Source organism: Vicugna pacos, chromosome X, assembly GCF_048564905.1.
Source record: "Vicugna pacos chromosome X, VicPac4, whole genome shotgun sequence".
Classification (NCBI taxonomy): Eukaryota; Metazoa; Chordata; class Mammalia; order Artiodactyla; family Camelidae; genus Vicugna; species Vicugna pacos.
The window spans coordinates 110,852,329-110,877,233 of record NC_133023.1 but is presented as its reverse complement, the minus strand read 5'-3'; the positions used below and the strand labels follow the sequence as shown (position 1 = coordinate 110,877,233).

Here is a 24,905-nt window from a genome sequence, read left to right as displayed (position 1 = left end):
GAATCGATTGGCTACCTCTGAAAGGACTTGAAAAGTAATTTCAAAAACCCGGGACTTAGAAAAGTGAAATGTGTCTGAAAACTTCCGTTTAGCAATTTCTGTACTAAACACCAGTCCCCATTTGTATAGTTCAATGTATGCTTAAACTGGGAAACTTTGAAAAAGGTAACAGGGGTAGTTGATGGCTGTATCTGCTCCTTCACTTCATCTATCTATTGCATATCACACACAAAACACTTCTGAAATTGTCCATAGTGCACTCGTGGGAGGAGAAGAAAATGGGAAATGAAAATGATACAAAGCTAATTTCAACCTTACAGAACTCTATAAATGCTGACCTACAGAAAGCACTAAACCTGAGTTCAAGGAAAAGTTGGATTTCAGTAGTTTCTCTTGCTTTTATCTCATGGTTTGCCTCAGACTCACGTTCTATACAGTTTCCTTCATCCAAATCAACGGGTACTGAAAAGTATTTTAATTCATTTATTAAAGTATAGTTGTGAGAATATTATATATTAGTTTTGGATGCACAACATAGAGATTCAACAGTTTTATAGATGACATTCTGTTTAAAATTTCTACAAAATAATGGCAATATTTCCCTGTGCTGTTCAGCATTTCCTTCTTGTGCAATTACAAGCTGCAAAATGAGCCCTTTAATATATGATGAAAACCTGAGTTCTAATGTAAATCACAGTAAATTTCAAAGGATTGAAATCCCACAGTGGGGGCTCCCTCTACCAATGTAGGAAGCTAGAAATTAAATTAAAAGGAAAGGAATTGGAAAATCACTGAGTACTTCAAAATTCAGCAACATACCTACAGAGAAATGAAAGAAAAAGAAGACAATGCACCAAGAATAAAAATAATGGATATTAAATTAAATTAATACCATCATAGGCATTAACACTGAAATCACGTGAGGTCGAGGAAGGAGGCATCTCGTTCTCTTGATGCCCAACATCCCCCTCTTATTTTGATGCCAGGACGTAGACACGTCTCACTACCAGATCAGGAGGCCTATACTTAAATCACCATGGTTAAAAGCAATTAGTTGAAGGAAAAACTCCAGGCACAGTATCACACCACCTTCCCCCTAAATTTGCAGGCTGAGTATCACAGGAAGCCTCTTAAACATTCGGTCCTGGTCTCCTCACCATACTTTGGGCCAATTGCTGTGCCCCCAAGGGGTGCGAGTCCCTCACTGGCTGCTGCTAGTGGAGACTGCAGTTGCAGCTGGTCTCATCAGATACTCCCAGCATCCGTGCAAAATTGCAGTTCAATCAAGACTTTTGCTTCAAAAGTGAAAAGTTAGCTGCAGAAAAATAGAATCAGATCATTATAAATTAGGTAGAAGAGAAATTTCCAAAGGTATGGCTCTTGAGTCACCCAGTGAGTCTAGAAAATTTGCTTTATCTCTTTTTACGGTATGTTTGGGTCCTATTATTTTATGTATTGAATGGCATTGAGATTTGAAATATGTTGAAGGAGTGTGAAAGGGCAAGTTTGATTTTTGTATCTGCTACTGTAATTTGTCTGTCCCTATTTCACACATTAAAAATCCCGGATGATACTGCTACATCCACGGGGAAGAATGACAACATAAAAAGGCAAATTAAGTTGTTAGGGAGATAACTTTGGCAGTAAAGATCCCTAAAAAGGCTGACCTAGAGATATAACTAATAGAAACGACCATTTCGGAAGGGAGGACGTGCAGTATGGTGAAGAAAGTTGCACGGGTTTCCATGGAACCCATGGCTCTACAGACGTACACTCAAGTGGAGTTGATAAGGTTCATAATGTTTCCCTCAGGGAAGAAACGCTTTAAAGATGGACAGGGTGGCACAGGTTGACAAACCAGAGTGGATGGGACTCTTCAGTGCTACTGGTCTTTTCGTGCCAAGTGAGTGGCTCTGAAAAGAGCCTTTGGCTTGTGATGCTCAGGTGGTCCTGAGGCAGCTTATTCGCACATGGTGTACCTGATGACAGCCTTGGTGCCCTCGGACATGGCGCACTCGCCAATCTCCCCGGGCAGCAGCAGGCACACCGAGGTCTGGATGTCTTCGTAGGTGATGGTGACGCGGTTTTGGGAGCGGGCCAGGCGCGCGGCCTCGCTGGCGATGCGCTCGAAGATGTCCTTAACGAACGAATCCATGACGCTCACGGCCTCCTGCGAGAGGCTCAGGCCTGTGTGCACCCGCTTCAGCACCCTGCCGAAGTAAGAGGCGAAACTGGCGAAGCTGTCTGCTGGGCGGCGGCGGCGGTGTTGGCGGCGCACGGGTGTCTCCTGCTTCGGCGTCTTCTGCTTCGGCATCTTCTGCTCTGGGCTCTTGGACTCGGCTTCTTTGCGCTCCTCAGTGTCCACGATCTCCTCCGAAGTGCGGGAAGACCACGGCTCAGCTATGTTGGAGTCGCTCGCCTTCCCCACAGCTCAGAAGGAAAGGCAAAGGCAACTGCGAGGACCGGCTTATAAAGGCTGCCTTGCCTGACGTCACGGCCAATCTGCAGATCTGATTGGGTAGGATGCGGGGCAGGGAGCCGTGTCGCTAAGGCAGGCCATGTCACGTGTCCTTAGATGCCCCGCGGCTTGGCCGCACATCAACCAGTCCGAGTGGCAATCTGGTGACCTTTAAACTTTCCGTGACCCCCACCAGGTGACCTGTAAACTTTCCATGACCTCCACCAGAAAAGCTTTGCAACCCGCAAGGTCGTGTCGGAAAAGGTCATCCGTTCCCCTCAGCTGCTTTATGCCTGCCAGTTATGCGTGAGAAGTTTGCAAAGAGGTCACCCACCTCTCCTACGCGGAAGAAAACTCACTTTGATCTCTCTGAGAGGGTCTGACCTCCGCAACCCAAGCGCGTGCCGCCTCAGAACGACTGGCCCCCTGGGGGCCGTTTGACTTGCGCCCAGAAGCTGCTCTTTCGCGGCTGAGTGCGCGGCGTGGCTTGAGGAGGAGCCGTCCGACTCGGTGAGCGGAGGGCGCCTCAAAATCGTAGACACGACTGAGCAGCTCTAACCTGCAATTCTTATCAAAACCTTCAGTGAATCAGAAGAAAGAGAATGGCAAAACCGCATTCTCCACAGACGGAACCCTACAAAAGTGGGATACCTGTACAGAAATATTAAAAATATTTAGTATTTGCCAAATTTTTAATCGTTTTTTAAACATTCCCTACGTTCCCCCCAAATACCACACATAGTTGATTTGTTGAAAAAACTATGCGCTCTCAGTTGAAAGGACCTATTGTTTGTAATTCCTTAGAAACCTTTAGAGTGAGAGGAAAATAGTCAATTAAAGGGAACTTTTTAAAAAATTAAAAATATATTCCTTTCAAAAATCAGTAAGAATTCAAGCAAAACATATCTTTAACGTCTTTATAGAGAAATAAATTACAGATATTGAACCAAAGAGGACTTAGGAATAACTGAAGAACTAGAAGTCTTCAATGAGCTATGATCCTAATGCTCATGCTCCCAAGTGTCCTGCGGGACCTTCAAGAAATGAACGGTTAATTCTACCTCTAATAAGGTAGTTCCCGTCATGAAAGGAAAGGTTCTGTTTTTTATTACTAGTAACTATTATATGAAGACAAAGCCATGGAAGAAAGTTTGCAACAGGCAATTATTTGGACTGTGATGACGATGATAATATGAACCCTAACGTTTTTGGAGGACGCTGTTGTGATTACAAATTCTTAAGCAGATTGTTTTCCCTCACCCAAAATCAAGGACCTGGAGTGGAATTCTTTGGGGGTAGGGGGCATCTGCCATTTCCACTAAGAAAAGTCCTGCTTTTCATTAACGGTGCAGTCATTCCAGTAACTACATTTATTAAAGGTCTCAGTGGACTACTGATGTCTGTCACTTTTCACGCATAGCTGAGCGCTTTAATTACTATATATGAATACTTTTGTCAAGTTATTTTTCATGTTTTAAATGGAAAATTTTCTCATTTTCTTTTCCACTTATTGACCAAATTAGAAGGGCAAGTGACCCATTAAACTACTCTGCAACCTAAGAGACAACTGACCCTCATACTGGTGCCCTGGAGGTACCTCTCCATGGGTGTGTCCAGCAGGATAGGCAGACTTTTTACTTGTCGGCTCAGAACTCTCAAGCAGCAAGGCAGAAGTTATGTGTCCTCTTAAGGATTAGTTCTGTAATGGACGTAACGTCACTTCTCCCATACTCCATTGATCAAAGACATTACAGGTCTACCAGAGTCAAAAAGAGGGGAAAACAGACAGGACTTTTCCGTTGGAGAAGCGTCCAGGAACAAGCAGCCTTTGTGAAGTCAATGAAAGGCATCATACAACGCATGCTTCTCGAGATGCTGCTGGGTGCTACACACATGATATATCCGTAGCACAAAGTCCTGGTATCCTTGCACCACAGTGTTAATCCATGGAATACTTTCCCACTTTATTCTCTGCTATATGGGTGACCGCAGGCATGCAGTGAATCCCTATAATCCAGGGCAGAGTTTTCACTCTAGTGGCATGAGTTTTCTGACCATTGTAGACATTCCCTCCCACCCCCGAGTCCCTGGACATAGAGACACAGACATACAGATGGACAGAAAGGGGAATGCATCAAATGAGTAAATGTTAAAACAAACTCTACCAGAAACTGATCTCAATATCAGATTTATTTTGATTTCCACATTAATGATCTTATCTCCAAACAAGATTATATCTGAGGTACTGGGGGTTAGGACTTCAATATAAGAACTTCAGGAGGGTACACTTCAACTTACATGTAATGTGAAATCTGAACTGTGGATCGGCACATATGCTGCCTCTTCCATCATACTGATTATTCCAATTTGGAATATGGATTATTCCATATTTCCAATTAAGAGAAAAAAGATGACCTCATTCATCCTCTTTGTACTCAGACTATTCATTGTTTAATTTATTAAAAACTTTTTTTCTCATTTCTAGCTTCCTACCTCTGTGAAGAGGGAAGATAACTCTGTGATTTCAACTCTTAGAAATTGTTGATGATTTTCTTTAAACCCCTTATTAGTTCAATATTTTAAAGAATGGTCTTTGTACTTTTAAATTAACTTGTAATTTCCCCTGTGAAGAATATCACTTTGAGCCAAACATAGAGACACAGTCTGGATAATCTGCAAAATCAAAACTTTCCTTGAGCCCATCAGAAGAGGGATAGGAAACGCTAAGAGAGGCAAATCTATTTATCTTTGGCAGGACTGCACTAACTCAAGAGAAAGGGTGTGCGCAGGGCAGGGTACTCAAATTGCTTTACTAAGTAGTGCAGGCATGAAGGAAAGCAATTCCTGATCCAGGACTGTGTACAAACCTGTTTGTTTCTTGTTCTGTCCAATGTGGAAGATCTCTGATGAGCTACTGTACTTCCAGAGTTCTCCTTGGGATCATTAGAGTAAGGATTTAGGATAAATTCACTCTCCTCATGAGGGTCATTAGCTAAAATTATTCTGAAATATTAGAAAAATGTCAGTAAAGAATTTGAAAAAAAAAGATCTTCTTCCCAAGGAGACTAGGAAAAATGATCGTGAAATCAACTACAAGTAATTCCCTCTGAATAGTCCTCCAAGATTGCCATACAGATAGGGAACAAAACTTTGAGAGCCAAAGGCTCTTTGGAAATCATGCTCATTTTCAAAGATGGAACTGTGAACCAATTTGAATGCACAGCATTTCACAAGTCCTTTCATTTCCATCATGTTCATTACTGCTATTTCAAAATCCCAGTGTTTGTCCATATGACGTACACGTTTTGGCAACCTGGATCTTGCCTACGAGTCTCCTGCATATTGTTTTATGTGAGAACTTATTTTTAAGAAAATGAGTCCTTTAGGACATTTTTATAGTTTTTTTGTGTGTTTTGCACCTAAAATTTCAGAAATCGAATTAAAGTATTAGTGAAACAACATTTAAAGTGTACCATACAGACAGCGAAGACTGGGAGTGCAGGGGTGAATGACTGATATGAAATCTAGGAGAGAGAGAGGAAAATGAGTTTTGATGTGAAGACTGGAAGGTGAAGTGGGTACATTTGATCATTTACTCAGAGGGTGATTGAAGGTAAAGGGGACCTGATGCGCAATTATTCTCTAACGGTATGGTTAACAGTAAAGACTAATTGAAGCAAGGTTCAAACTTCCAATTTTAAAATAAAGAAGTCCCAGGGATCTAACATACGACATAGTGGCTATAGTTAAATACTGTATTGTATATCTGAGTGTTGCTAAGAAAGCAGTTCTTAAAAGTTCTCATGAGAGGAAAAAAAAATTTGTATCTGTGTCTGGTGGTGGATGGAAACTAGAATTATAGGGGTAATCATTTCAAACTATATATACATATATTGAATTATTATGTTGTACACTTGAAACTAATATAATGTTATGTGTCAATTATGTCTCGATAAAAAAAGACTAATTGGGAGAAACAAGCTTACTACCTCAATTACAAATTATAAGCAACAGCCCTGGAAAACAGTATTAATATAGCAAACATATCACAGTCAAATCTACTCAACATTACCTTTGTTATAGAATTTATTGGAAAACGTAAGAGAAAACCTAACTATGGTACAGAAATTTAAAATATTTAAAAGTTCAAGGAAAAAATACCCATTCCAGGCTCCCAAGGAACTGGAGTTGCTACTCTGAGTCGTTCAGATTAATCTGAATCTACCCCTTCCATGTTTGTAATCTATTCTGTTTGAAAACGTAAACATTCACGATATCAACAATGGCTTCGTGAGGCTGATGAAGCATCTAATCAAAGTAGCTCAACCCTCATTTAGCTCTGAATTTACCCATCATGGATATGCAGCCACTGAGTCACAGCCTTTGGCCCAGTGGATGATCAATCAGGTGACTCAAACTGAAGTGACGAGTCTTACTGGATACTCAGTCTTTGAGACTGAGGGAGAAGCCGGTATCATACATTACCTGCTGTTTCTTTCTTTCTTTGATTAGTTGTATGCATTTAATCATGATCATAAAAATACGAATCCAGATCTGTCAGTGGACATATCTCCTGTCAGTTTCACCAAGTCAGAGAATAATACAAATTAATAGCATTAAAATGATTTTCCTTGACTTAGTCTCCATATTTTAACTCAGGCTATTTGAATGGTCAGTTTAAAAACAAAACAAAACAAAACAAAACTCTAACCGCAGGGCTCTGACAAGATAAAACCCATAACATTAAATGGCCAGCTATGCATTCAGCGGCAGAAACTAACAGACTTTGGTATAATTGCAGATGATTGAATGACTACCCCCTTGGTGAAAGCTGAACCTTTTCTATTGGGAAAAAGAGATGCCACGAAAAATTCTATTCCAAGTCTTAGCTCCGGCAAGGATGAGAGAAGTTTCTCCTTGAGAATTTGCAATCGCAAGAGTTCCCTCATGTAACTCTGGGGTTCAAATCAACACTATCAGCATGGCCCAAATAATATCTAGTCACAACCCACACATAAGGAAAACGCAAATCTAATCCATTCTGGAGGGCTTTAACCTTAATTGAGGCTTTTTCAAGATTCTTACGGATTAAGTTCCTATATACAGACACATCATCCAAAAAAAAAAAAAAAAGCCACTCTCAGCAAAAGCAAACAATACACCCAGATGGAAATGAAGAATTAGTACCAAATGCTAATCTTAAGAAGTATATTTAGCATGTTTATATAAATGATGAGATATATAAAATATGAGGTAGAAATAGCTAATTATCAACAAAGTGTTAGATGAATTTTCTAAACTAAAAATCATAACCACTAGAAAAAAAGATTAAAGAAATTTTACAGAACCAATGAGATATAGCTGGATAGAAGATTGGTGAAGTAGAAGACAGAAAAAATAATAGAAATAATACAGAATTCTTCACAGAAAGTAAAAGGAAAAAAAGGATTAAAGTGGTGCAAAGAGACTTAAGAATGAAATAAGTAGGTATTAAGTATCGCATAGGCATTCCAGGAGCATAAAATTGGGTAACTAGGGGGGAAATAATATGAAAGAAAAATGATTGATGATTTCCCAGAACTGGGGAAAGCCGTAAGTTCCTCCATTCAGGAAGCAGACCTGACACATCAGAGTAAACAGCAAAGGTAACCCTAGAGATCAAAATAGCTGACAAAAAGACACGATGGCTAAAAAAAGAATACCAAATAGTGGGACAGCAGGCCTCTTTTTCTTAATAAATTCAAGCCCAAAGCAAGTGCTGAGGCAAAGTACCTGTCATCCTAGTGTGGCGTATCTAGCCAAAGTATCATTTAATAATGAAGCTGTGCTACACACGAAGATGGACTGCCCAAACCACATTCAAGGGAAGAATTGCTCCACTGGCTGCTGAGAGTACAGTCAGTTGCCAGTCCTCAGCCATTGGCCCTTTCGGGTATTTCCTCAGCTTTGGAGAGCTAATGTGCCCAAGGTCAGGGACTTCCCAAGATGGTCACATCCAATGTCTGATCAAGGAGAAAGTATAACTATATGGCTCATCCCATCCTCAGATGTTAATTCTGATCAACACTCCCGCAAAATTAGCCCCGTATCAAGGCTGGTTTCCCTCAAGATCTTAACTCAGAAATAAAGAGTTTTGAGAAAAATGATATCTTACTGTGTTTACACCAGCTGACACCATGTTAAAGGAACTTCTAAAGAATGTAACTTAGGAAGATGGAAAAAGGTCACAACAGATAATATGAGATGCAGATAGGAATGGTAATAGAATAAAGTAGCAAATAAAGGCAAATGTAAAGCAATGGCTGTATACAAAAGTTTACAGTAATGATTACAGTTCCTCTGAATAATCAAGTAAACAAGACACAGCTAAACACTGCAGTTATGCATCACTTGGATGATGCAAATACCCAGTGAGAACAGCTCAGGTCCTATTCTGCACTGATTCAACCAGTGGTGGACTGGTAGCTTCTAAGCCACAACTTTGGCCCAAAGTGTGGGAAAGTGACCAAGGATGAACCAATGAGAGCATTCCTGGGAGTTTCAGCCTTGGAGACGGTGGAGTACACTGTAGGAACTCCTTCCCTGTTCTTTGTTTGTGTGCTACCTTGATTTAATCATGGTTAAGTTAACGATACGATTTCAGAGATTATATGCTATATGTCTCTTGTAAATTGCATCCTACAAAGGGAAAGCTTTAAATAGTAATACATCAGGTGGGACTTTTGTATTCACACTGGTAAATGGGACTCTTCAAAAATCAAGAATACCAAGGTTTGACTGGTTTCATCATCACGCAATGTTCTCCGGTAATAAAAATGAGCTTTTCCCCCTTCATCTTGGAACCATTTTATGAGAAGTAAAATTCCCATAAATGCCAAATGGGAATACATTTGGAATCCTGACCACTTCAGGTGAGACCACGTTGATGACCCCGTTTTTGGCCATTCCTCTTAAGCCCTTTTCTGTCTCAATTTCGGCGATTTGTTGGTATGGAAACACATTTTTAAAATGCTTTTGTCTCTATTGTCAGGTATCCTTGATAGAAATACGCTTTTGATTTTAATCTATTTCCATTTATCGATTCCAATCTTCCACCTAAGTTGATTTTTTAGCGAATTAGGGAAATCATGCTTTTGAACTAACAGCTCTTAGGTTTCTTTATCAATGCAAGTGTGTGTGGTATTTGGGGTGAACCTAAGGAATGTTTAAAAAACGATTTAAAATTTGGTGAATGTTAAATATTTTTAATATTTCTGTGCAGCTATCCCACTTTTGTAGGGTACCGTCTGTGGAGAATGCGGTTTTGCCATTCTCTTTCTTCTGATTCACTGAAGGTTTTGATAAGAATTGCAGGTTAGAGCTGCTCAGTCGTGTCTACGATTTTGAGGCGCCCTCCGCTCACCGAGTCGGACGGCTCCTCCTCAAGCCACGCCGCGCACTCAGCCGCGAAAGAGCAGCTTCTGGGCGCAAGTCAAACGGCCCCCAGGGGGCCAGTCGTTCTGAGGCGGCGCGCACTTGGGTTGCGGAGGTCAGACCCTCTCAGAGAGATCAAAGTGAGTTTTCTTCCGCGTAGGAGAGGTGGGTGACCTCTTTGCAAACTTCTCACGCATAACTGGCAGGCATAAAGCAGCTGAGGGGAACGGATGACCTTTTCCGACACGACCTTGCGGGTTGCAAAGCTTTTCTGGTGGAGGTCATGGAAAGTTTACAGGTCACCTGGTGGGGGTCACGGAAAGTTTAAAGGTCACCAGATTGCCACTCGGACTGGTTGATGTGCGGCCAAGCCGCGGGGCATCTAAGGACACGTGACATGGCCTGCCTTAGCGACACGGCTCCCTGCCCCGCATCCTACCCAATCAGATCTGCAGATTGGCCGTGACGTCAGGCAAGGCAGCCTTTATAAGCCGGTCCTCGCAGCTGCCTCTGCCTTTCCTTCTGAGCTGTGGGGAAGGCGAGACACTCCGACATGGCTGAGCCGTGGTCTTCCCGCACTTCGGAGGAGCTCGTGGACACCGAGGAGCGCAAAGAAGCCGAGTCCAAGAGCCCAGAGCAGAAGACGCCGAAGCAGGAGACACCCGTGCGCCGCCAACGCCGCCGCCGCCGCCCAGCAGACAGCTTCGCCAGTTTCGCCACTTACTTCCGCAGGGTGCTGAAGCGGGTGCACACAGGCCTGAGCCTCTCGCGGGAGGCCGTGAGCGTCATGGATTCGTTCGTTAAGGACATCTTCGAGCGCATCGCCAGCGAGGCCGCGCGCCTGGCCCGCTCCAAAAACCGCGTCACCATCACCTACGAAGACATCCAGAGCTCGGTGTGCCTGCTGCTGCCTGGGAAGTTCGGCAAGTCTGCCGTGTCCGAGGGCACTAACGCTCTCATCAAGTACATCTTATGCGAATGAGCTGCCTCAGGACCACCTGAGCATCACAAACCAAAGGCTCTTTTCAGAGCCACTCACTAGGCAGGAAAAGACCTGTAGCGCTGACGAGTCCGAGCCACTCTGGTTTGTCGACCAGTGACACTCTGACCATCTTTAAAGCGTTTCTTCCCTGAGGGAAACATTATGAACCTTATCAACTCCACTTGAGTGTACGTCTGTAGAGCCATGGGTTCCATGGAAATCCGTGCATTTTTCTTCACCATACTGCACGTCCTCCCTTCCGAAATGGTCGTTTCTATTAGTTATATTTCTAGGTCAGCCTTTTTAGGGATCTTTACTGCCAAAGTTATCTCCCTAACAACTTAATTTGCCTTTTTATGTTGTCATTCTTCCCCGTGGATATAGCAGTATCATCCGGGATTTTTAATGTGTGAAATAGGGACAGACAAACTACAGTAGCAGATACAAAAATCAAACTTGCCCTTTCACACTCCTTCAACATATTTCAAATCTCAATGCCATTCAGTACATGACATTATAGGACCCAAACACACTGCCAAAAGAGATAAAGCAAATTTTCTAGACTCACTGGGTGACTCAAGCGCCATACCTTTGGAAATTTCTCTTCTACCTAATTTATAATGATCTGAGTCTATTTTTCTGCAGCCTGTAACTTTTCACTTTCGAAGTAAAAGTCTTGACTGAACTGCAATTTTGCACGGATGCTGGGAGCGTCCGATGAGACCGGCTGCAACCACAGTCTCCAGTAGCAGCAGCCAGTGAGGGACTCGCACCACTTGGGGCCACAGCAATTGGCCCAAAGTGTGGTGGGGTGACCAGGACCGAACTTATAAGAGGCTTCCTGTCATACTCGGCCTGCAGATTAAGGGAGAAGGAGGTGTGATAGTGTCCCTGAAGGTTTTCCTTCAACGACTTGCATTTAACCATGGGGATTTAAGTCTAGGCCTCCCGATCTGGTAGTGAGACATGTCTCTATCTCCTGGCATCAAAATAAGAGGGGGATGTTGGCCAGTTAAGCAAACTAAGATGCCTCCTTCCTCGACCTCAGGTGATTTCAGTGTTCATGCCTATGATGATATTAATTTAATTTAATATGCATTATGTTTTCTTCCTGGTGCATTGTCTTCTTTTTCTTTCGTTTCTCTGTAGGAATGTTGCTGAATTTCAAAGTACTCAGTGATTTTCCAATTCCTTTCCTTTTAATTTAATTTCTAGCTTCCTACATTGGTGGAGGGAGCACCCACTCTGGGATTTCAATCCTTTGAAACTTACTGTGGGTTTTCATTAGAACTCAGGGTGTCATCATATTTTAAAGGGCTCGTTTTGCACCTTGTAATTGCACGACAAGGAAAAGCTGAACAGCACAGGGAAATATTGTCATTATTTTGCAGAAATTTTAAACACAGTGTCATCTATAAAACTGTTAAATCACTATGTTGTAAATCCAAAACCAATATATAATATTGTCACAACTATGCTTCAATAAATATGTTTTTTTTAAGAAACTTTTCAGTACCTTTTGATTTGGATGTAGGAAGCTGTGCAGAACATCACTCTCAGTCAAATCATGAGCTAAAACCTAGAGAAACTACAGAAATCCAACTTTTTCTTGAACCCAGATTTAGTGCTTTCTCTAGGTCAGCATTTATGGCGTTCTGTGAGGCTGAAATTAGCTTTGTATCACTTTCATTTCCCATTTCCTTCTCCTTCTCCCGCGAGTGCACTATGGACAATTTCAGAAGAATTTTGTGTGTGCTATGCACTAGATAGATGAAGCGAAGGAGCAGACACAGCCATCAACTACCCCTGTTATATTTTTCAAAGTATCCCAGTTTAAGCATACATTGAACTATACAAATTGGGACTGGTGGTCAGTACAGAAATTGCAAAACAGAAGTATTCAGACACATTTGACTTTTCTAAGTCCCTGGTGTTTGAAATTACTTTTCAAGTCCTTTCGGAGGTAGCCAGTCAATTCTTCTCAGGCAGAACAATCTTTTGATATTTTAAAACACACATTTTTCCTGACCGGCAATTTTAGATCCATTGAAGAGTGTCCAGTGAGAGCAGCTCAAGCTCCTGGCTCCGCTGTTCCAGACAATGGGGGACTGGCAGCCTGTGAGCCACAGTCATTGGCTCAAAGTGTGGTCCAGTGAGCAGAGCTGAACACATCACACCCTTTCTATAAAAATCAGCCTAGGGATTAAGGTGGTGGGGGATCTGTGACAATTTGCCTGTTCTTTTTGGTTCCTTACTTAGATTGAACCCTGGGGATTTCAGGACGTGAATCCAGGCGGATCCTGTGTTCAGCGTTGATATCAATTTAGAGCAGGATTAGGAGCAACATCAGAAGAAATATGTCCCCTTTGCCCTCCAGTGGTTTGAATGGTCATACTCATGTTTGGATGCATATATTTTCTTTTCCATCGTTTTTTCTTCATGGCCCATGAAGATTCCTTTTCCATTTTCATTGGTGTCATTTTTCTATAAATGTATTGCTGAATTTCAAAGAAGTTGCCGGTTTTCTATTACTTTTCTTCTTAGACAGATTTCTAGCTTGCAGAATCTGTGGAGAGAGAATACACTGTGGGATTTCAGTCCTTTGCAATGTAGCACGGTTTGCCCAAAAGCCCAGTATTTCATCATGACAGTTAAGTGTTTCATTTGGGCTTTAAAATAAGATGTAGTTAAGTGAAGTAAGACAGAGTGAGGAAGAAAAATACCATATGAGATCGCTCATATGCGGAATCTAAAAAAGAAAACAAAGATTAATACAAAACAGAAAGAGACTCTTAGACATAAAATACAATCTTGTGTTTACCAAAGGGGCGAAGCATGGGAAGGGACAGACTGAGATTTTAAAATGCAGAATAGATAAAAAAAATTATACTGTATACTTCAGGGAAATATTTACAAGATCTTGTGGTACCTCATAGCGGAAAAATAAAATGTGACAATGAATATATATATATATATATATGTTTGTGTATAACTGAAAAATTGTGCTCTACACTAGAATTTGACACAACATTGTAAAATGTCTATCACTCAATAAAAAAATGTAAAAAAAATAAGACGCAGTTATAACCTTTTTGACTAGGATGTAAACTTGTAATCGATGTCTCTCTCTCTCTCTCAACAAGATAAGGAGACATAGCTATTTGAACTAGGAAATTCAATACATTTCTTGGGCCCATTTCTCAGAGAGACCAAACACAAAGTATTCGACCTTGGACAGAGCTCAAGCATAAAATAGGGTGCAGGACAGGACACTAGTGGGATTTCACAAACTATTGCAAGCTTGAAGGCGGCCAATGTTACATCCAGAGCTCTCGTTGAGGTCAAGAGAAGCGTGATTAAGGCAAATAGCCCCCTCATGTGGTTCATTACTTATTGTAATCTGAAAACTTGAAAATTCACATAAAAGGATTTGGTAAAAAAAAAAAAAAAGCTTACTGCACAAGTTGTCATTAAAATCTACTGCAAAATCAAGAGCTTACATTTTTGTGTAGCAACTCTAAATTGGTATACACATTGAGTAAAATTTTGAAGTCAAATCACCTTCCAGAGCCAAATGCACTTTCCGAGAAATACGTGTGGATTAGATAGAAAGGAGCTGACTTCAGAAAAATCACTAAATTTCTATCGTGCTAATGGTTGTGGCTTCAAAATCCAAGTTATTTTTTTCAATATGACGCTAAGATGTACCACCAGTCATTTTTGCATGCTGCTCCCTAAGCTATCTTATCACGTAAGAAGTAACTCTAAGAAATCTAACACATCAGGGTACTGTAATCTTGCTTTGAGGGGGATATGTTTGTAAATTCAGAAATAAGAGCGTTAGTGAAACACGGCATAATTGCTGCATAATGGGTCTGGAGAGTGAAGACTGAAGGTGCAAGGTTGAGTGGCACCTATCAAATCGAGAAAGTAAAGGAAAAATGGAATTTTGTGTATGTGTGTGAAGATGGGGATGGGGAACGCGGGATCGTGATTATTCCCTTCAGTGGGTGAATCGGAAAGCAGGGCACCCAGAGCACAGTCGCGATCTAACGCTGTTGTTTATGCAAAGGTGAACTTGAGCGAAAGGAATCGCAGCTTAATCAACAAATTATAAAGATCAACGCATGGATTACAGTATTGATAGGACCGATATATGCCATTCGAACTCTTTTCTCCATTACCCACATTATGGAATTCGCTTATGGCTTGGATCCGATCACAGCAAACGAATAACTAAATCAAAAAGTTCAAGGAGAAAATTCTGTCACAGACGCGAATGTACCCGGAAGAAACTTAACTTTCTAACGGAAGGTACTACGCAGACTTGTTCAGGACGCCTCCTGCAACTCTTTCCCAGGCTTTACTCTTCTGCTATTGAAACCGCAAACCTTCGTGATATGAGGCTCGGCTGATGCGAGGTCCAATCAGAGAAGCTGAAACACCACTCGGCTCGGAGTCAGCCAATGAGAGACCGGCACCGGAGAGCCACAGCCATTGGTCCGATGTGCAAGCCGCTTTCCTGGGCTGAACAAGCAAGTGCCTTGCTGGGATACTCAGCCTTGAGCGGGTATCAGGTACGATTATTTGGCTGCTCTTTGTTTCTTTGCTTGATTGACTGTATGATTCTCATGGGAATCACTTAAGACTGTTCTCTTTGCTGCCTACAAAATATACACTTTGCTGATGTGCAAAATGCCAGAGCTTGGCTTTTTCGAACAAAATGAAACTAAGGTCTCCTGCATCCGGAGGCTGGAGGTCCAAATCAAGGAGTCAGCCTGTTTGTTGCCTTCAGCCTCATGTGAAGAAAGCACCTGTTCCAGGCCTCTCTCCTTGGCTTGTAGAGATGGCAGAGACCTCCCTGTACCGGTTCCCATTTTCCCGCCTCCGTGCGAGTCTCGGTGTCCCCATTGCCCCTCTATATATGGGCACAAGTCATTTTGCATTAGGGCCCATGTAATGCGTATATGTTCCCTTGATTCTGCCAATAAAGATCCTATCTCCATAGCAGATCGTGTATGAGGTAGTAAGGTTTAGGACTTCAGCGTGTGAGTTTTAGGGGAAAAGAATGCAACCCGCAGGAGATACGAATTTTGAGTGAGCAGATCTCCTGATTCTTCCAGTAGAAGAGGACACTGATTCCTCTCACACTTAAATGCTGGTGTCATGTTTACCAGGAGGAGTAGTTCCAGGTTTAAAGTCTTGCAACACATACAAGCATCGACTATGGACGGGAAGTCTTACTTGAAGAGATTTTCGGATTCATCAAAGCCTCCAATTCCCTGAGCAATCCAGAAAGCTTTGAGTTTTTTAAATCGTGTACCATGTTTTAGCTATTGCTGCCTGGTAAACCACCTCAAAACGTAGTGGATTAAAGCAGCATGTATTACTTATCATGTATCTCTGTGCCATCTGAATGCTCCTCCTGATCTTCACGGTGTTTGTGTGACTTTTCACGTAGCCTTCCTCTCTTTCTTCATGGCCCCTGGTACGGTTCATATCACACCACTTCAAAATAAACAGTTTACAGGCCTCTTCTCTGTGTGTCAATACCGATGTTGGATCATAAGCCATGCTTTTGCATACTCACAAAGAAAAAAGGGAGAGGACACTGGTGACCACTCATGGGAAAATAAGGTGACCCTTCTCATGCAATTTACCTCAGTTACTTGAACCGTGAATAATTTTATTCATTTTTTAACAAAATTCCTGAGTTTCCATCTTTGTGAAGAGACAAGATACTCTTTCATTGTTCCCTATGAATGCACTATTTTTGCTGCAAACGCCAATATTTATTCAGTTTTATTTCCTCTTCCTTTTATAGTTTTTAAAGCAGGTGTAAATGTCCCTATTGATCAGGCTGGAGAGCCCTGAAAAGGATGTGACTCTCAGCCAAACAATGAGACAAAATATGGACAAACTACAGAAATCAAACCTTTTCTTCAGGACCTGAGAGGAGGGACAGCACCATCTAGGAGAGACGAAAGAGAAAGCCTACTTAATCATTTCCAGAACCCCACAGGCTCAGGAAAAAAGAGAGAGCAAGCAAGGCAGGACATGAGAGAGAAATGAAATAATCTGATTACTGTTCCTCCAATCACAGCAGCCCATGCGCCACTCTTAACCAGCTCAGCCAAAGAAAACACTGCAACCCCTGAGGTACAGCCATTGACTGAAAGTGTCAACAGTTGTCCTCGGCTGAATCATAAGGAGTCTTTCTTCTATGTTCGGCCTGGGAGATTGCGGGGAGGGTTAGGGGTGGGATACCTTGCCCTTCAAGATTATTAAAACAATTTCCCTAGTCTGACCGTGTCAGCTTTCTCTAGCTATTGGAAAAAGTGTTTTTCCTCCTCCAAGCAATCAGCCTGACAAATGGTCACCAGGATGTCTTGGCAGAGAGAACACCCAGCTTCCAGGACAGGGGCCAATGTAATTGCCTGGTCCTGCTTCGTGATGCATAGTGGTTCTCATCCTCCTGTCACTCCTGGACTAGAAGAGAATGAGTATGGAGTAGCGGAAGAGTAACCTTGAAAGCCTATTCATTTATGTTTTCTCCTTATTGAAGGACGTTTAAAAAATCTAGAATCACTGGTGGACATTAGCGGGACATGAAAGCACCCAAATTCCCCGTTAGCAGGCCATGAATCCAGTCCTTGCCAGCTGGGTTTGTGACATGGCCAGTGCCACCCTCATGGCCTCTGCTGCTGCATTAGGATTCTTCTGAAATCCTAAAAGCTATCCATAATGTAACTGCTGAGCTTGCAACACCTTCCTACAGAGGGGCAGTGGTGGACAGTGTCAGGTCTTGGGTGCTGGGGTTACTCAAATACTATTTGACTTTGGGAGGGCATGATGCTTATTCAGGTGTTTTACATGGACCATTGGGAATTCTGTTTTATGGACGAATCACGTTCATAAGTACTATGCTGCTTATCACAATTGGACTAGCATAGTGAATTGTGTTCCTTCTTGGAACTCGGTGACTTTTCCCCGATTGGAGATTCCCAGAGAGGTAAAGGGCCTTAGAACAGGTGACTAGCTACTGGCTAGATTTGACACCAGGAACCTCGGTGATCTCTGGAACCTCACTCCAGCGTCTGTTAAAAGCCTTTCATTGCCAGACCTTATCAGAGGCTCCTACAATCTGTGCTTCAATGAAGAACCTTACTTGACAGGAAGTGGTTGAAAATAAAAGGAAATGCAACCTTGATTTGCTTCTCCTACCTCTCCCTCCATCTCCAGCATGGCACGGCAGACGTTGGCGGTCACTTCTGCTTCCGCTTCCCTTCTCCCTAAGTTCTTTCTCTGACCTCAAGCCTACCCCATATGACTCTGTGGGTATGTAGTATTACAGACATGACGGAGAGGTATGGATTGCAATTGAAGTGCCTGGAGTTTGGGGATCCCTGAAAGAAGAGGACCACGCTGAATATGGCAAACTTGGTGGTCTCGAGGCAGGAAAATCAGATACTGGTACCAAGTTCTGGTGAAGTTCCTTCAACCTAGTTTGCACTCAACATACACTTCTTTGTGTCTTTCTGTGCGTCTGTGTGTCTATGTCCAGAGACCAACAAGTGAGAGAAGATGTGTGCAAAGGTTAGAAACTTCATGCTTCCTTGGTGTGAAAGCTCTGCCCTGGATCAGAGAGATCCACTACATGGGCTGGGTAACCTTACTAGGGGCAAGTCAAGTGGAAAACTTTTCCAGAGTTTACCACTCTGGACCTGGGAACCAAGGACTTTGTTATATGGGCATACCCAGTGTGAGGCGCCAAGTAGCATCTTGAGACATATGCGCTGCCTGGCGCTGTGTGTCAGGTTCAGGAAGGCGCCTCAATTTTTGACACTCCTCCAAGTGGTTGGCCCTGTCTCTTTTCCCACGCTCTTGACTCTGGGCAGGCATGTGATTGCTTTGAGCAATGGAGCATAGTGGAAATGATGTTATGGCGATTACAGATCCAATCTTTAAGATAGACTCTGCCTTCTTCCTTGAGAGCCCTGATCTGCCAGGTAGGAAGTCTGCCTGTCCTACTGGAGACAGCATATGAAGAGACTGTGAGACTCAGTGGGATAGGACAGGAGCCCAGCTGAAGGCAGCCCTGCAACCAGCCCCTTCAAGGCGGGAGACATGTGAATGTAAGTTGTCTCAAACCTTGCAGAGTAGCTTAGAAGTCGGCTGAACACTACAGCGTGACCCTAATCTGGTTTAGACTTCTCAAGGACACTTACTTCTCTTATTTGGACACTAGTGGCAGTAGACTAGTGGAAAACCTCCCATTTCAACTAGATATAGATACTTGAAACAAAATGATCATAAACATTATTTTAAATCCTTGGATGAGCTGCAAAAGAGCCAGAGATTAATAGGCAACTGAGACCCCTGTATCAATCCCAGGCGCTTGAATGAAAACTCTCTCAGTCAAAATTCGGCCTTTTTCCTAGGACGAAAGGAGATACAAGGAAACGTGTATCTCTCTAACCTGGGTCTGATGTGGGTGAAAAGGCTGCTCTGAAATTTTGAAATCACAGTTCTGCCCTCAGGTAGCTTGAGAGTTCCAATTGTTACAATCAATACAGCTCAAGTAATTCTGGGGGAAGCCCAGACATCAGTCACATGCCAGTCACATCCTTACTGGAGGAGCCCTCCCTTAACCGAGGCTTTAAGAAGGTTCCCAGAGATAAAGACTTCCCAAACATGCTCACAATTTTAAAAAAAGCAAAATATGTATAGATGCCTCCAAAGACTTAGCAAAGTATTGCAAATGCGATTAACATGTTTAAGCTAGTGGGAGGATATAAACCATTGAAAGGGAGAAACAACCAAGTACTACAAAGAATGGAGTAAAATTCCTGAGGGCGAAAAACAGAACATGTGAAAGAAACAGTTAATATAATTGAAAATAACCAATTAGACTCACCTAGATAGAGAATTAGCATACTGGAAGACAGATGAAGGAGATTATGAAGACTGCCTCCTAGAAAGATAAGGAGAAGGAAGGAAGAAAGAAAGGTCAAGAGACGTAAGGCACGGATCAGAAGCATAGAAAATGTTGCTCGTGGGACTCTGTGAAGGAGATAGTGGGAAAGAATCATATTCTAAGAAGAAATGGTTGGTAATTTTCTGGATGGAAGATCGCCTTGATTCCCTAGATTCCAGACACACACCCGGACACATCGTAGTGAAGATGCAGAACAGTGGAAACACTGGTACATAAACACACATATCTTAGTCTGTACTTCTCCCAGAAAGAGTTTCCTGACTACCCCCTGGCTGGGTTGGATCCCTGTCCTCTAGGCTCCCCAAATAACGTGTGCACATCTCTTTCAAAACCCTTAACATGGTATAAATATATGTCTAAGGTATCTACCTCCTCTCATTAGACTGTAACCAGTTTATGGGCCCTCGGCTTATGCATCCGTGATTCCCAGCACCTAGCAGTGCCTGATGTATTCGATATTCAGTAAATGTTAGTTGAGTAAATGAATAGATGAACGCAGGCTGTGCTGTAAACCCTAACATGATATTTCCTCAACCTTTGTGAGGGTAGGATGGCTAAAATCTGAGGTTGGTGAACTAGAAATTACTCATAAGTGGCAATACAAGGTTGGTTTGTCTGTTTTCTTCTATATTAACAAGCAGTCACCAATTTTATCCCGTTGCCCAGAACAACAACAACAACAACATATTCTGTTATGTTGTACAGTTTACATGGATGGTTCCACACAGATATGACCGTTTTGTTGAGTTTCTAATATTTCGCTTTTCACCACTTTTGGGAAATTGGGAGGGGGCAGATGATAACCTCCTTAGCGGATCTCTAACACCCTGTGAGTTAAGGACTGATTCTAATGCCAATGGCCAAAAAATACGCTACGGTAGAATGTCGAGTCAACTGCCATGCATCACGCCGCTCAGGAAGCAGGTGAGGCGGGATTAGACCTCAGCTCTACCGGACACCCGAGCCCGGATTCTCGCTCCTTGTACCATGACGCCTCCCTGAATTGAGCAGGGGGGAGGGTACCTGTGAGTGGAAGCAGAGAGTGTGTTGGGAAGCTCCTGTGGCAGGCCAGTTGAGACAAGTGGGAGAGCCAGGATGTTCCCCGCTCCCTCGCTGAGGATTCCCAAATTCAAATCCTTGGGAGCCAGGGCAGCCGGACAGCTGGGAATTCTGGAGCTCGGCCAGAGAAGGGTTTTCCCTCTGGTCTGAGTCAGTGAGGCTTCTGGAAGATCTGGGGGGACCAAGGAGACAGCTCATAAACCCCTAATTCTCTTACCTGTAGGAGACCTACCTCTACTGAACCCAGGCATAGCCTCGCGGAGCACAGTCCCACCACCCTGATTTGCTCAGGCCCAGGGACAGAGGTTTGGGCACAGCGTTTGGCTAGGGTTAGCAGCCTTCTAGCCTGTGAGGTCATTACCGTGGGTTCCCAGGCCACTCTCAGGCCATAGGAGCCTTGGTGTCTGCTGAATCAACTGTCAAATTCCCTCTGCCCTCCCTATCACTGCACCAGATACAACAGCACAGCAGAGGGTATCTCCGCACTTCATCCTACATTGCAGACTTGATATTCTGTCCTGGATTTGACCAAGGACCTATTTGAGTGAAAAGCCCAGCCTAGACTCCAAGGAAATTCAAACCTTTCTAGGTAAATAATTCTCTTCAAAGGAGGTCTGTTCGACTCGTGCTTATTCTACAATTCACCTTGAGAATGGCCAGTGGGTGGGTCCTCAAATGCAGATTTTTGGGATCTTGGAGCCAGAAAGGAATTCCCTGGGATAATTACCCTGTGGTTTTACAATAGCCAAGACATGGAAACAACCTAAATGTCCATCAACAGATGACTGGATAAAGATGTGATATATTTATACAGTGGAATACAATTCAGCCATAAAAACTGACAACGTAACGCCATTTGCAGCAACATGGATGTTACTGGAGAATGTCATTCTAAGTGAAGTAAGCCAGAAAGAGAAAGAAAATTACCGTATGAGGTCGCTCATATGCGGACTCTTAGAAAAGAAAACAACAAAAAAAATCAGTACAAAACAGAAAGAGTCTCATAGACATAGAATAGAAACTTGTGGTTGCCAGGGGGACGCGGGGTGGAAAGGGACAGATTGGGATTTCAAAATGTAGAATAGATAAACAAGACTGTACTGTGTAGCACAGGGAAATATATACAGGATCTTGTGGTGGCTCACAGCGAAAGAGAATGTGACAGTGAATGTATGTATGTTCATGTATAACTGAAAAATTGTGCTCTACACTGGAATTTGACACAGCACTGTAAAATGACTGTAACTCAATAAAGAAAAATGTTAAAACAAACTACCCTGTGGTGTAGCTTGACTCATCATCATCCTCTCCCCTTTTCTCCTGTCCGAGTGGCACTGTATCCTTAACTAAGCTTGGGGATCCCCTGAATCCCAGATCTTTATGACCTACAGGATTTACTCAAGCAGGTTCCCTCTATAAAGTCCGAGAAGGGTGCAGGCACTCCTATTCTGGGTTCAACTCCTGTCCATCCTCTTGCCCATCTCACTCATTCAGACCTATTCATTGAATCTGAATCTAGCGTTGAAGACAAACGCATGTGATTCCTGGCTAGGCCACTTACTCAGCCATGCAAGCTTGGTTGGTAGTCAACGCAACCTCTCTGAGTCTCACTCTCCTTGACAGGGATAATTATGCTTGCCTGTCCTGGGAAGAAAATATAGGGGCAAAGAGTAAAGACTAGACCCATATGTATAACATATGCTGCAGTGTGTCTGACACATAGAATCACAAAGTGCCCAGTTTAAAGTGGTTACTATGGTGATTGGTGTAGAGCTGGATACTCAAAGGTAAGGAGGGATAAAATGTGGACCCCGACCTCCACGACATGACAGTTGAGCGGGGAGCTAGCACAGTCATACTCCTGAACGATTGCCAGTAGAAGGCTGCACCTGATCAAGACCGCAAAGTGTGCATCGTGGGGGTTCAGAGAGTAGGAGGGGAAAGAGGCAGGGAACTCACCGTAGGCTTATACCAGACACTGCACCTGGCATGCTACGTCTATTCTCCCATTCAGTGCTGGTCACAGCCCTTCTGCAGGGGCAGTACTAAGAGTATGTCTATTTTACAATGGAGGGTCCTGAGGCTCCAGAAGAGCAAGTCACTGTAAGCTGGGATGGTCAAGTCATCCTCACAGAGGAGGCAGGATTTGAGCCAAGACTTGAAACGTGAATAGGATTCAGATAGGGAGAGGGTGAGGGGCCGGGGTTTCATGGGAGTGCGGAGGAACAGCTGGCCCACAAAGCCCTGAGTCAGCAATGCCCAAAGCCAGCAAGGGAGCAAGGCACTTCCCAACTGCTTCCTAGCAACTTCCCATCGCAACTCAGAGCCGCGTTATCTCTGCAGCCTCACTAATGGGAGGCTCCGGAGGGAAAGGTCATCCACCCTTATCTCATTGTCAGCCCTAAGCAAACAGATCGGGCCAAGGCAGCCAGGAGAGCATGTCCATACAGCTGTCGGGCACCAAATTGCACCCCCACCCCTCGAGTTGCCTGACAGCATGAATCTCAGCACTGAGAATAATCATAGCCTCCTTTCCTTGGGCCCTCTGTCTGTATTATCTCACCGAATCCTCGCAACAGTCTTGTAGGTCCTATTCTACAGAGGGGGAAACTGGGGCTCAGAGAGGTCAAGTCGCTTACCCAAAGCACCACAGCACGTAAGAAGACACGGCTAGAGTGTGAACCCAGGTCTAATCCGACTGCAAATCCTGTCCTTAATCACTCGGGCTGTAAAGCCTCGTCTCACTAGCTCACAGCAGTTACAGGACCCAAACGGACACTATCCCCATGCTGTGTCTCTTTCCCCTGTTCATGCAGCCTCTCGACACTGTCTCCAGAAAACAAAGGCACCAGAACTCTGAAGAGAACAAATCATGAAAAGGATGGTGCACTCTCATATTCCCACTAACCTTTGCGCCCTGCAAATTCCCAAGCCCCAAGAGATATCCTTACCCTTTCCCCACTTCTTTTCCCCTTAAATGGTATCCACACACCCTGGTTTTGCTGTTGTCCCAGCACAATTATTCACAGTGGCCCTTTCACTCTTCAAAGGGTCTGCATGGATTGGACAAGAGAATGTACGATCCCCTTGCCTATGAAGAGGCCAAGCAGGCTCACACATCAGGGCTTTTTGCAAGGCTCACACACCTGCTGGGCCATGATCTGCAGCTCCCCTGAGTGAGGGTGGAGTTCGACCAGGGAGGAGTAGCCAGCCTCTCCATGAGGATGGAGTAAGGAATAAACAAACTATAAATGAGCTTTGGAGGACATTCTCAGTACATTCCAGTTGTTGGTCCTGGAGTGGTCAAGAAACAGGGGTCGAGGAATGCTTGGAATGCAGAACTTCCCTTGTTGGGAGCAAGTGGGGTTGAGCACAGCTGCCTTCACAGCACAGCTGTGCCTCAAATCTGAGGAGTACAGAGCGTTGGAGACTCAGATAGGAACAGCTGAAAGAAAGGTTACTTATTAGGTCAAGCCCACTCCCCTAGCCCCTGTTTTGCCTTAAACCACAGTGCAGGGCCCAGCTAAGTGCTGGGCCTGGGCTGCTTCTGGGAAAGTGACGCTCCCAAGACACAGTATGGCTTAGGGGACAGTTGAAGGAAGCAAGGGACCAAGGAAGCAGACGTCACGATAAATCAGAGCTCTATCATACTGGTGATTGTGCTCATGAGTCTACATAGGAAAGGACCTAAATAATGGCCAAGGAAACCTACCCGGGAGGAAGGGATTTCCTTCCCAGAATTCTAGCGTGATCTAATAGTGGAAAATCTATTACTGTGACTTATATGAGCAAACGAAACATTAAAAATCATGTTAATTTCGAAAGTTGCTAAGATGGCTTAAGTGAATATTTGATATATGTCATGTTGCCTAAAATGCTCAGAAATCAAAGATGTTATTGGGAACACAGAGGCCACAAATGAAAGCTCAAGATCGTGTTTGTTGATGCAATGCTACTGTCATTCTGATTAGAGTGAGGAAGATGATGGGAAAGCT

At 43.4% G+C, this 24,905-nt stretch overlaps 2 protein-coding genes across 2 annotated transcripts; one reads left to right on the top strand and one right to left on the bottom strand.

Annotated features, from left to right (window-relative positions):
* Positions 1 to 468: 468 nt before the first annotated feature.
* LOC140691813 (histone H2B type W-T-like) lies at positions 469 to 6,193 on the bottom strand. Its single transcript, XM_072955948.1, has 4 exons — positions 6,189 to 6,193; positions 2,818 to 3,017; positions 1,980 to 2,430; positions 469 to 1,315 (listed from the first exon to the last, which is right to left on the bottom strand). The coding sequence occupies exons 1-4, from the start codon at positions 6,191 to 6,193 to the stop codon at positions 1,312 to 1,314; spliced, it is 660 nt and encodes a 219-aa protein (XP_072812049.1). The 3' UTR covers positions 469 to 1,311.
* Positions 6,194 to 10,415: 4,222 nt separating this feature from the next.
* Positions 10,416 to 12,361, top strand: LOC140692021 (histone H2B type F-M-like). Its single transcript, XM_072956699.1, has one exon. The coding sequence runs from the start codon at positions 10,425 to 10,427 to the stop codon at positions 10,851 to 10,853; it is 429 nt and encodes a 142-aa protein (XP_072812800.1). The 5' UTR covers positions 10,416 to 10,424; the 3' UTR covers positions 10,854 to 12,361.
* Positions 12,362 to 24,905: the final 12,544 nt, after the last annotated feature.

Excerpts from the sequence above, each read along its gene's own strand:
- LOC140691813 (XM_072955948.1), bottom strand. Across the intron at positions 2,431-2,817 it reads ACCCTCTCAGAGAGATCAAA|CTGTGGGGAAGGCGAGCGAC; the intron begins GTGAGTTTTCTT and ends TTTCCTTCTGAG.
- LOC140692021 (XM_072956699.1), top strand. The coding sequence starts at position 10,425 with ATGGCTGAGCCGTGGTCTTCCCGCACTTCGGAGGAGCTCGTGGACACC.